Source organism: Merops nubicus, unplaced genomic scaffold (genome assembly GCF_000691845.1).
Source record: "Merops nubicus isolate BGI_N331 unplaced genomic scaffold, ASM69184v1 scaffold911, whole genome shotgun sequence".
In the NCBI taxonomy this organism is placed as follows: Eukaryota; Metazoa; Chordata; class Aves; order Coraciiformes; family Meropidae; genus Merops; species Merops nubicus.
Window position 1 is genome coordinate 17,199 of NW_008588756.1, and position 12,007 is coordinate 29,205.

The following is a 12,007-nucleotide window of genomic DNA, read 5'->3' on the forward strand; positions in this document are numbered from 1 at the left end:
ACAAAAGTATTTTGTATTTACTCAAGTTTTAGCATATATGCTTACGATCTTTATCAAACTTGGGTAACGTTGCTCCAGTAGCAGCCATCTCTGGATCTACTGTTTCCAAAAATATTGTCCATGGATTTTCATTGTCACTGAGCTCAATCATCTATGTAGAGAGATACACAAGAAAAGAAAAAGTCTCTGGAGAACATAACATAACCTTCTATCTGCATTTTCATCAGGTACAAGAACTTTATGACATTCCATTAGTGGGAGAATTACTTTAAGTCGCAGTAATGACAGGAAGTGTATTGAGACAATGACAGATAAAAAAACACCAAAAAAAGTTTTAACTAAGCACCAATGATAGGTTTTATTTTAATAGGACCCATTTCTTTTTTAGAAATATACCTACAGCTATCTTTATTATGGCAAGAAAGTTACTTCACTTGAGAAGTAACACAATAATGAAACCAATCACTGTTTTCTGTAGTATTTAGACAAAATGTTTTTCATTTTAAGTAACACATTAAATCCAGACTTTTAGCCCAAATAACAGAGGACTCAAGAAGACATTTCTGTTTGGAATCTAACACAGAAATCATGATCATGCTTTTTTTATGGAAGACAATCCATGCACCACACTTCTCCCACCTGTCCAAATCAGTCCACTGGATCTCATCTTCTCAAGTATCAAACTACCAGACACAGGTTAAACTAAAATACTGAAAAATCTGATGACCCAAACTTAGATATTCTTAAAAAGAACTAAAAATTATGGGTGATGTGCAATGTCCTCTATCCATGAATATTTACCGTTTTATTGCCATCTGCTTCATTATCTAACATTGCAGGTCTTTTTGTTCCGTTACTTCTAGCTTGCATTGGCCATAATCTGATTTGATCCTGGGGAAATCCCTAAAATAAATACAAATTGTGACAGGAAACAAGAGGAAAAAATGACTAAGATACTTCTATTAAACCAAAACAGACCTTCTATGTTAAAAGGTCTGAATTATAACTGCTGCCAGTACCTGGCAATGATAGACTATAAAGCAACCATAATGTAATAAAATAAATACATGCAGATATTCAGCTACAGGAAACTTACCATTGTTTGTGAGAGATTTTGAACAAATTCTGTAAGCGTGGAGTTTTTTAATACTTTGAAAACAGTGTATTTCACTTTTTCTTCATCATACATATCATTGCCTTGGTGACCACAGAACTGATCCTCTGCCACTATCTGAAAAATCACATTTAAAGGTTACCATTGATATTAACTCAGCTGTGCAATGCTGCACCTTCTCCTGATGCTTCACTATGCAACATCACTGGCTCTCTGGATAGTGGCACACTGCTAAGACTATCTCTGTTCTCCTGAGGAAACTGCAAGTGCACAGATCATAATGCAATCTTAAAATTGTGATTGATAGTCAAATCAGTGTAATTAAAATACACTAATACTTACAAATCACAAACAATTAAAAACCCATTGCACTTAGATCTGAGTTTTGGAAACATGCTCTAAAAATCTTGGCACTTAAAAAAAGGCTACATAATTATTTTACTGGTGTAACACAAAGAGGCAGGCCTAAAACGTTTCCGATGTCTACCACAGCTCCCATGCATTCTTTGTTAATAGAAAGACAAATGGTGCAACTCTGCCAGTCTCTCCATTGAAAACAGCTCTAGTGAAACGCAGTGTGGAACAAGCTAAACTTCAATGATATCCCTATTGAAGAACACCAGAAAGAAGATGCAAGAAAACATGGAGGCAAATGGAAAATGGGTTCTATTTTCTTGTGCCAGATGGGCTCAGGAAAGAGCCATAAACGGGGTTCCTTAAGGCAATTCAGAACAATCTAGCCCATCTGGCTTTTCCAAAATGATAATTGCAAATATAAGCACTCTCCCCTTCTGCTTCTACTTGATGAGCTCAGTTTGGCAGTAGTCCAGGCTTGCAGCCTATGGCTAGATACATTCTAATTTTAGAAAATAATTCCTGAAGGAGATAAAGTGTGGTGGCAGGGCAACCATTTAAAATAACCCGGTCCTTTCCTTTCACCTGAACTTACTATTTTGATTTGCAAGCACGTAAGTTCTGGAGAAAACAGGAATACCTGTAACATTCAGTACAGTTTGTTTCATTAGGATTCACTGCATATGTAAATACACTTACAATCACTAAAATCATAGTTGCATTTCAAACGCTACTTCCAAACAGAACTTATAAAAATCAAGGTTTGTCTTGGGTAACTCAACATTCTATTTTAATGGTAAGGTAGCTGCAACTTGATGTGTTTCAAAAGCTGACCTGCACTTGCATATAGAGGTGAGCTTCCTGTCTCTCCTTCCTTTTCTGAGCTTCTATCCTTTTCTCTTCTTGTAGCCTCTCTACAAGTTGTTGAGGAATATCATGGTCCGTGACAGGCTGCAAAACTTCACCTACAAAGCAGATTTTGTGATGTCATTTTAAAATTTACATCAAATGAGGTTTTCTTCATACACACTTGACTCTGTTCCAATCTGAAGTCAAACCCAGCTTTTTTTAATCTTTTAATTAAAAACATGGTTTGATATCATCACGTTTTGGCAAAACACACGTTTTCTCTCCCAAGCTAAAATGTAGTACTTCCATGAAATATGTATCATAGACTTCTCAATTAAATATTCATTTCAGCATTAAAAAAACATTTACGCCACTCTATTTTTTTCAGCATATGTATATATCTACATATTTATAATTAATAGGATTTACTTCCTGTCACTGAAGTTAGTTCACTAACTTTTCCATCCTGTAAGACAACCCAGGCTGAAGCCCTTTGCCATAGCAGAGTAAGGCCAGACTCTGCACCTGCAAGAGGTTAGCAGGTGCTTTGCAAAGGGAGAGAAAGGCTGGCTGCTCCCACAGGCTCTAGGCACTCCAACGCTAACTCATGAAACCCCTTTGTACAGGGAAGTCATCAACACTTCTGAAGTAAAATACAGCCTTAAATCCCTGTGTGTAAGTCTCGGTGAGAGCACAGAGTGCACGTACTCAGTTTTGATTCCCTGATGTAAACCAGCATGTAGGCGTTCGTACAGTGCCGCACAGACAAGTCGTCATCGTGACCGCCGTAGTTGTGCTCGATTGCTTCCTCCTTGGTACATCTTGATACAACATCGTCATCAAATTTACACCACTAGGGAGAAAAATTTATATAAATATCATTTTATACACAACATAGGATTAATTTATCACTCAAACCCATTTCTAGCATGTCTTTCAGCTCTTTGAAGTAAATAAAATTGCTTTTCAAGCAGCAAGAGTTTAAAACAAAACAAGCCACCAAAAACCACCCAACACAACACCAAAACAAACTAGTCCAGTCTCATTTGTGCCTAGCGTAAGGAAGGCCACAAATACTAAAACCTTACTGAAATATTTGCAAGGTTTTACACTGAATATCAGAAGCAAAATAATTATTAAAACAACTTTGTCTTAGGGCTGTTATTCAAATACCTAACGTTTCTATATGAATCAAAAATATTGACTTTATTTGTTATAAAATAAAAAACTAATGATGCACAATAAATCTAGTAATTCTTCATACATTTAAATTAACTTACAGGAAAATTTTAAATTAAAACAATAAAGCTAATTAAGAAGAGAAGACAAGGAACAACAAATTCACAGAAAAATCTATTTTTACTGTGAACAGTCATGTGCATGCAGAACTAGTCAACTCAGGGAAAGTGGCACCTGACCTATAAATGTCCCATCCAGTCAAGTCACCTAATCCTGTAACAGTGGGACATGCAAAGATGCTGAACTTCTCACTCACAAACGTTTGAAACGTTCATAGTTGCTTCAGCATAAAGTCAGTCTAACAAAAATGCTGGATGAAATCTGACTGCAGAAGAACTTTAACACAACTGAAGGGATTCCCTTAGTTCAACGTCTTTTGCCAAAAGCTAAGAGCAAAAGTCAAACTGCTTCTCTTAAGAGAAGTGATCCTTTAATGTTGCCAAATGCAGGCTCCTCCCTAAAGAGTAAAAAAATAGACATGAGGGCTGCTGTTTTTAATTCCTGTAAATATAAAGTAGGTTTCCCAAATATGTTAGAATAGATGCCAAAAGTAGTATCAAGCTTTTTAAAAACTACATGGAGAAGCCAAATCCCTGTGTGATGAAGTGAGTGTGCCAGCACACTCTTCTATTCAGGAACAAAAACTCCAAAGATTTGCCCCTTATGAGAACTGCAAGTATATATTTGCAAAACAAGTACGTTGAGGTGCTTCAATACTCACTTTGCCATCGCCCTTTGGATTCAAGTAAACAACGTAATGTCCACCATGGTTATCTCCACTGTGTACTAAAACTGCATGAAGGATGTAATTTGCAGGATCTTTAGGATCTGTTTTTTGCAAAAATTCATCTAGTGGCAACTGTTCAGGAAACTCAAACCTAGTTTTGAAAAGAATTAAGACAGTTGTATTTGTAGTTCAGACAGAAGCATGCTATTACACAGCACATCAGTACTTGCTCCTAAAGCAAGTTACAAAAATTGAAGAAGTTACTGTTCCAATGCCATTTCTACCCAGAATATACTGCGTATGACAGCAGATTTTATATTGTTTTACTATGGAATAAAAATCATCTCCATAAGCACCTCTGAAAAAGTATGTCCTCAGCAACATGGGTAAAAGCACTTTACCAAAACAGCACTGTTTTGGGTTCACTGTGTCATGGGAAAAGCTCAAACCCTGTTATTTTCTAGTCCAAAGATAAAGCTTTTTCTAGCACAGGTACCACTGGACCGGAGCGTAATTTGGAAATGTCTCCAGCTGCAGCAGTCTCACCTTCCTGGGGAGACTGACATCACTGCAATACAGATTCAGCTCCCAACCAATAACGTATCTCCTTGAGAAATATTCTGCCTCTACTTAGAGTGAGTGGGCACGCAAATAGATGGAGGGAAAGCAGAGGACTACTTATTCAGCCTACTGACTCCTGTGGTAACTGTAGGAATATAGTAACTTTCCACACACAGCACAAGGAATGTTTCACAAAGCATTAAAAGAGGCATTCGCTTATTTCATATTAAAAACAACACCTGCAAATGCCTATTTTAGTATTCAACTTGTCATTCAGAACCTTAATACTCAATCAGTACACCTTCTGGGGACCTCCCCCCTGTGACAACACACATTGTCCTCTTAGGACTTGAAGCAAAAATAGAATTTGATGAATTACTTTTGACAATATACATTCACAGGTCCAAATTCTACAATGGGGAAAAAAAAAAATTAAAAATTAACCAAACCAAAACCTCAGACACTTACCTATCATTTATCTTGATGTTTTGGTCAGTCTGAGGATCATACATAAACCTCATGAGCTGTAGGTGTAATACTGGTGGCAACGTCAGGAACTTCACACCTTTCTCTGCCTCCTAGACATTTGAATGAAACAGAGGGTTAAAATGGAAAGATTTTTAGCAAATCAAGATACCCGTTTGCTGCAGACACTCTTCCCATGGACTTTTATTTTACAGGCTTGACAACACAATTTGCACCAAAAAAATGGTTCCAAATTTGGTTGGAAGTTAACCACCTTAATGCTGCACCAACTGTCCTATGAGCTACTCCAGTAACTTAAAAGAATTCAGTTCATTTACATTTAGGCCATTCATACAAGCACAAGTGAACACCTCTACTGCATTAAGAGCAAGTTACCTGTATAAATTAAAAGATAATATGGAGGCAGAAACTAATTTTTGATCAAGCATTTCGTGGTCATTGTATCCTGCCAATGAATTTTTGGCTACCATGCTTTATCTTCCTAAGAACAGCTAATGAATATATAGCACATTCCTGACAAAACCTGCTATATGGAAACTGCAGAAGTAAGCTTTAGCAAACCAACATTTTTGTAAAGGACTTCAGCTTCCTACAGTGAGCACAGCAAAGAGCAGCTGAAAAAGCTCAGAAACATGTGCACACACATAAATGTTTAAAATTCCACAGGGTCATTTGGCATTCTTGTTGATGATACAAAAATGACCTCTTTAAAGTTACTTTTAGAGCTCTGGTGCTTTTCTACTGGACACATAGAACAGACTACTTGTAGAAGAAGCACTTCTAAGTTCTTGAGATCAGTATAGAAGTTAATGGTTCTAATCACTAAACACTTATATACCCACTGCTAATTACATTGTTTTAAAATCCAAGTTCTATTCTATGCAACCTAACTGCAATTCAGAGAAGCTATATAAAAGCCTAAGGAGAAAAATCACAAAAAAAAAAATCGCCTGATACAACCTAGAATGTGTTTTGCAACACTCCTTGTCTGCCACAGCTTTGGTAAGTCATTCTATCGAGGACAGAGAAATAAAACTTAATACATTTTTTTTAAAAAGACAAATACCTGTAAGCCATGTTCTCCTGCATCATACTTGTTATCACCATCCAACTGTTCCACTGCAACGTAGTCAATGAAGGACTCAAAAACTAAACAAAAAGATGGGGGAATTTTAGGGAAGGAGGAACTAAAATTTAAGTTTAATCTAGCCTGAAGGCTCAACAATGTATTTACCAAATAACATATTAAGGCATGAGAGCTCGTATTTGAATATTTCTGTCTCCATTTTTTTAAAAAGTTTTATATTGCTTAAGAATGCCAAGAAATTCACTGAATTGTACAGGCATGCATAACAGCATCAGCAGACTATAAAATCACAGTTACAACTGTCTACCAGATCTCCCATTCTCACTTTGCAGCTGTTAAGTATCAAGCCAGATGACTCTGTTTGCTGGACTCTTACATGTCCTTTTGCCTGTCTTGTGTGCCAAGTACTTTGTGAAGTGATGATAAGTGCCATTGTTATGCTGCTCTAATTAGTTCATGCTTTTTATTTGCCAATTGCTATGGTCAGGTGTAAATAAGAACCTATTTCCTCCAAGTTCATCTTCATATGTAAATTATATCCTACTGTGACAACACTACTGTTATCACCATAGCACAGTGCACACTTTTACCACATCAGGAATACTCCTAAAGTTCACAAAGTTCTATGAAAAGGTATCAGTGAGAATTCAGGAGGAAACAGAATGGAAGGGAAACGAGAAGGGGAAAAAGGTAAGGTAAGCAAAAACAGTTTTGGCAGAAATCGTTTGCAATGAGGTGTCTCAAAGTAAGGATGTTTCAAAGTGCTGAGCTCTAACAAATCCATTTGAAATCAACATGCACTAAAGAGGTCTGATACGTTGAAGTATTTGATTGTTACATATCACAGTGTATCACTTACTGTTTTTCTTTCCCTTTATACTTAGCTGGATGTCATAATAATCTTCTATTCGTTCAGATCGATAGTCTACGTGTTTGCATTGGATATAAGACTGTAAATAAAAACCACAGAATTTCAATATGTACAGGTAGCAGAGTTAATTTATACTACTATAAAATATGTAATATATTAAATACATACCACCATCTTCCCTCTAAATAATTTAGGAATAGTGCCTTCTACACATGTGCCTTTCATTTTATTTTCCACATTATCAAGCAGCTGAAAGAAAAATTAATTTTTACATAGGATAAATTTGCAGGTTTTGAATTTTTTCATCACACACAGATGACTACTTCACTGATTAAACTCTAAGTCACTGCATTAAAATGAAATGTTAGTCTATTTTTACAGGCATCTTCCTAGGCCTTTAACTCCCCCTCTTCCCCTTATAAACTGCAGTAAGGTCTGCTCCAGCTACATTCCTTTGAGTCTGGAAAACCTCACAAATTTAACAATTCATTTGCATCTTCAAAACTGCATTTCTCTCCATGGCTACAAAAGCACCACTAGCATGCATTCCATTTATTTTCAACCTTCCATATCCTTTACAAATTCCTCACCCACAGAAGACCACAATCAATCCCATTCTGAAAGATAAATAAACCAAGGCAAAAACTATGTCATGGAGACCTAATCTAAATTAATCAGTGCCAGTATCACTAGGATTGTTGCTGAATTTTATTATGTATAGACAATATCAAAAGACAACCTTCTGTATCACAGAGCAGTAAGAAATAGTAAAAACATACCACTCGACATAATTCCTGGACATCATGTTGCATGAAGCTGTCTAAAGTTTCCCACCTTTTTAAAAAAAATAAATACAAAATGATTGTATTATGAACTAAGCTTAGAACTCAAAAAACATTTTTGTGATTTCACTGCAGATAAAGAATTTAATACATAGCAAGATATAAAGACTCTCAAATTTAGTACTGGCTGACGCATGGATGGTTTTAATTCTTTAGTATTTACTTAGCAGGAAGAAGGGGCAGTGAACTTGAGGAACATTTTGGAAGTCACTTCGGGCTACCTGCCTCCTCTCTGTGCATCTGGGGATGGGGACCTGGAAGGCAGCCGGAGCCAGCCAAAGAAGCCAGGGCCAGGCTGTTCCTAGCAGAATTCTTCCAGTCTACAACCCAGTCTCAGTTCACGTCAGCAAAGTCTTAAGAAAAGGCCTGGGAGCAATTCAGAACAGTTTCTGCAGCACGCTCCTAGCTGCTGCTCTTCTGAGGGCACTTCAGGTGCAGTCAAGTAGAGTTCAGGGATTATTTCAGCACATAAAAGGAAGCAAATGGGTGTACAGGAAATACTGGCTCCTTTGTGCTCATCTAAACAGTTAATCCTAGAGGCACAGTAACTCCAAGGATGCAAGGGGGTACCAAGCTTCCCGAACTGCCTCTGTGCAAACACACCCATCTGAAAGGAAGGGTGAAAGCAAGTCTCTAAATGCCTCATAGCCAATGTAGCACACTGCAACAAGGGTATTCAGCACTGCTGCCTTAAATATTAAGAAGCTTAAAGCTGTCTTAGTTTCAGCATAAAATACTTTCTTCTATGAACTCTTTGACAATCTCAAGAATGTTTTTTAAGTCTCACAACTCTTTTTGCAACAGTCATCTCTCCTAACTGTACAACGTAAGCTGTGGGTACTGTAGGCTCTGGCTTCAGCAGCGAGGTTCAGCCCTGGCCCTGGACACAAGCACAGGGCTGCTGTGGAGCAATGCCAGCTTTACTTTCCCCTCCCACTCTCTTCTCAGTGACTCACCACCACTGTCACACGGCGGCATACGACTCCCAAAAGTGTGCCAAAACAACTGTGTGGGGGTCCACACTTAAACAAGCTGAAGGAAGTGACCTGTTGGATAATTACAAATGGGAAATAACCTCCTGACTCCCTAGGCTTTAAACACTAGCCAGCTTGAAGGACAAGAGTCAAAAGAAAAAGGTTACATACTAATACTAGGCTAAAAAAAAAAGGTCTCCTTCAGACAATGGCATCACCTTCTACTGAAAGAAAGTAAACTTGAAGAGTTAGAAACTCACAGTACCCAGTAAAGTTACACTCTATGCAGCTTATAGGTAGGTCTCCCAAGGTTAGAAATCCCCCTCTGATTTAATGGGGGGAGGTAAGACCAAGTCTCCAAACTTATTCAAAAATCCCTTTCCCAAGAAAGATGGCAGGCATGAACACCACTTTAAACCTGTGCTCTCAGGTAAAAAACTACACATCTGCAACACCCTCGGGAAAGGTCTCTCCATCCTAGTAGAGATGACAGCTAGGATCTTAACTCAAGATGAAGTGTTTACAGTATCAGCATGTCTCTTCAGTGTAACAGAACAGCAGGAGTGCTGATAAACTAAATATACAGTGTGCTAGCAGGAAGGGGAGATGACCAGACAAATATACAACACAGAGGCTAACAATTTCATTTCAAAATTCCCCCAAAAGGTGAAAAGGAAAGGCTACAAAGACACAAGGTTACAAAGAGTCTTATCAGGACAGAGAACTACAAGCCTTAGCAGAAGATGCAGGATGGACACTAGGACAATGGTGTGAAAAAGATCATATAAACTTCCTAACCATTTTTAAAATAAAAAAATACTTGTCAAAATTATTAGAAAAGACTGGTGTACAAATACCATGTGACAAAATAACGTAAATTATATACTTTTAGAACAGTTTTTGATAAAGCCTATTCCATTCTTACAAGACATGCAATGAGAAGGCTGGTAAAGGTTATGCTAATCTTAATTTTCTGTCCTAACTTCTGCTCAACTGAAACTCAGGCTAGTAATAAATAACTAAATAAATTCAAGACTCTCAATGCAGCTATATTGTGTAATTCTATGTCTAGGTACTCCAGATTTTTAATCACATCTTGTGGCACCATCTCACAAGAAGTACAGCCAGACTGGAAAAAATAGCAGGCCGTGAACTGGATAGTGGACAAAATGAAAATAAGCAAGCCTTTTTATAGACGTCTTATGGAGGAAAAGAGGGTGTTAGAGTGAGGAAAATGCAAATAATTACTCTGTGTGCACTCCAACACCTTTATTTCATACAACAGATACTCCTCTTAAGCTTTAAATCATGAAATAGAATACAGTATTAAATGCTTCTAAATTGTGCATAGCAAAAAAATAGGTCCATCTTTGAAATGTCCTAAGAAAATGTTACAACAGTTGTCAGTGCAGAACTAACAACATGGAAACGCAAATCACTGCTGTTTCTTTAAAACAGGTTGGGTTTTTGTTTAATTTAAAATTAACATTAACAATACATGAACTAAAATGTTTCAACAACTTATTTTGCTTTGGATTTTACTTAAGTCAAATGCTTAACACCATTTTCAGGCAACAGGTAGATTATAACCCTGCCACTTACAGCTGTGTTTGACTGCACCACTCCCTCCCCAAAAAAATCTGACTGTTGCATCAGCTGTCTTTACTACTGATTGTAAACAACAACTTATCCCAGTAAACTAAGAAAAGTTAGCAATCAACATAACACTATATTAACACTTCTCTAAACATAGCCTGATGTAAATAAAACCTTTTTAAAGAAAAGCTTTGCGAAGCCTCTAATAGCCCAATAAATACCCACATTTCTGAAACTTACCCAAAAGATTTTGTTAACTTTTTAGTTCCAACTGGTTTGTCACTATGTTGCAGCTCATAAAACACTCTTTGCAATGCTAAGGGAACACTTTTGGATGAATCATCTCCTTCTGTGGGCATCATGTACACAGCCTGAAAAAGCATTTAGTTCAATTAGTATCCAAGGAAAAATTTATTGCTCATATTAATGCATTCTCTCCTCTTTAGTGACTTCCTTCACAGAACTCCATCTAATCATCACTCCAAAAAAGTCTGACAAAAAAAAGCCCTCATACCATAAAAACATTGTCTGGAATGAGTCTTAGAGCACAGTGGTTAGTGAGATGTGAACAACAGATTCCATTCATGGTTATTTTATCTAAATAGTTGTCTTATTTCACCCTAGAAAAGTAAATGCACTGAAGCACTCAACACCTGTGAGCAACTTCTTGCACTTGGTATGTCTCTGCAATCATCACAGTAAGAACAGATATACTGATCAATACTGTAGGCTTTTGAAAAGAACTTTGCTTTCGTGCTGGAGCTTGACTACCTGTGAATATTGCCACCTGCAGTGGGGAAAAACCCAAATCACATAAAACTATAAAGGGCAACAAGTGATGTTCACCCAGAAGAGAAGGATGCCAGCAGCAGCTCTGAGATTCCCCAATATGTTCACTCCTACTTAACGTCATCACTGTCGAGCAAATAAACAGCTTAATTCAATTCACTGATTATGCCAGTCTGGGAAGGATTGGGAACAAAGAAATTACACAAATAGGCCAAAGAGGGATTAGGAGAGTTCAACAGGCACTGAAATGAGACTTACTTTTTAAAAAGTGTACACCAATATATCTAGGGAAAATCAACAGCAAAGGAAAGGTATTTACAGGGAGATGCTCATTCAGAGAGAATGGGCATAAAAAGAAAAGAGACAGCTCTGGAAGGAGATTAGGTGATGATACACTTCAGCAAGTGAAGCACTGAACTGGATCTCAGCAGCTCTCACTTGGTTTCTGCATCAGTGTAGGTTGTTAAGAAGTTGGAAGGCCACTTTCCTCTTCCAGTTCTGAATATCCACACACTCTT

General features: G+C 37.4%; 1 protein-coding gene across 1 annotated transcript in view; it reads right to left on the minus strand.

The window, feature by feature from the left end:
• Positions 1 to 12,007, minus strand: part of USP7 (ubiquitin specific peptidase 7 (herpes virus-associated)) — a 40,644-nt gene that overhangs the window by 14,634 nt on the left and 14,003 nt on the right. The window contains exons 6-17 of the mRNA XM_008949337.1: positions 10,941 to 11,071; positions 8,068 to 8,122; positions 7,457 to 7,537; positions 7,277 to 7,367; positions 6,397 to 6,479; positions 5,313 to 5,422; positions 4,278 to 4,434; positions 3,026 to 3,170; positions 2,303 to 2,433; positions 1,097 to 1,231; positions 802 to 903; positions 46 to 151 (exon numbers count right to left, since the gene is read on the minus strand). Coding sequence (XP_008947585.1) covers positions 46 to 151; positions 802 to 903; positions 1,097 to 1,231; positions 2,303 to 2,433; positions 3,026 to 3,170; positions 4,278 to 4,434; positions 5,313 to 5,422; positions 6,397 to 6,479; positions 7,277 to 7,367; positions 7,457 to 7,537; positions 8,068 to 8,122; positions 10,941 to 11,071 — 1,327 coding nt within the window. The remainder of the gene's footprint in view (positions 1 to 45; positions 152 to 801; positions 904 to 1,096; positions 1,232 to 2,302; positions 2,434 to 3,025; positions 3,171 to 4,277; positions 4,435 to 5,312; positions 5,423 to 6,396; positions 6,480 to 7,276; positions 7,368 to 7,456; positions 7,538 to 8,067; positions 8,123 to 10,940; positions 11,072 to 12,007) is intronic.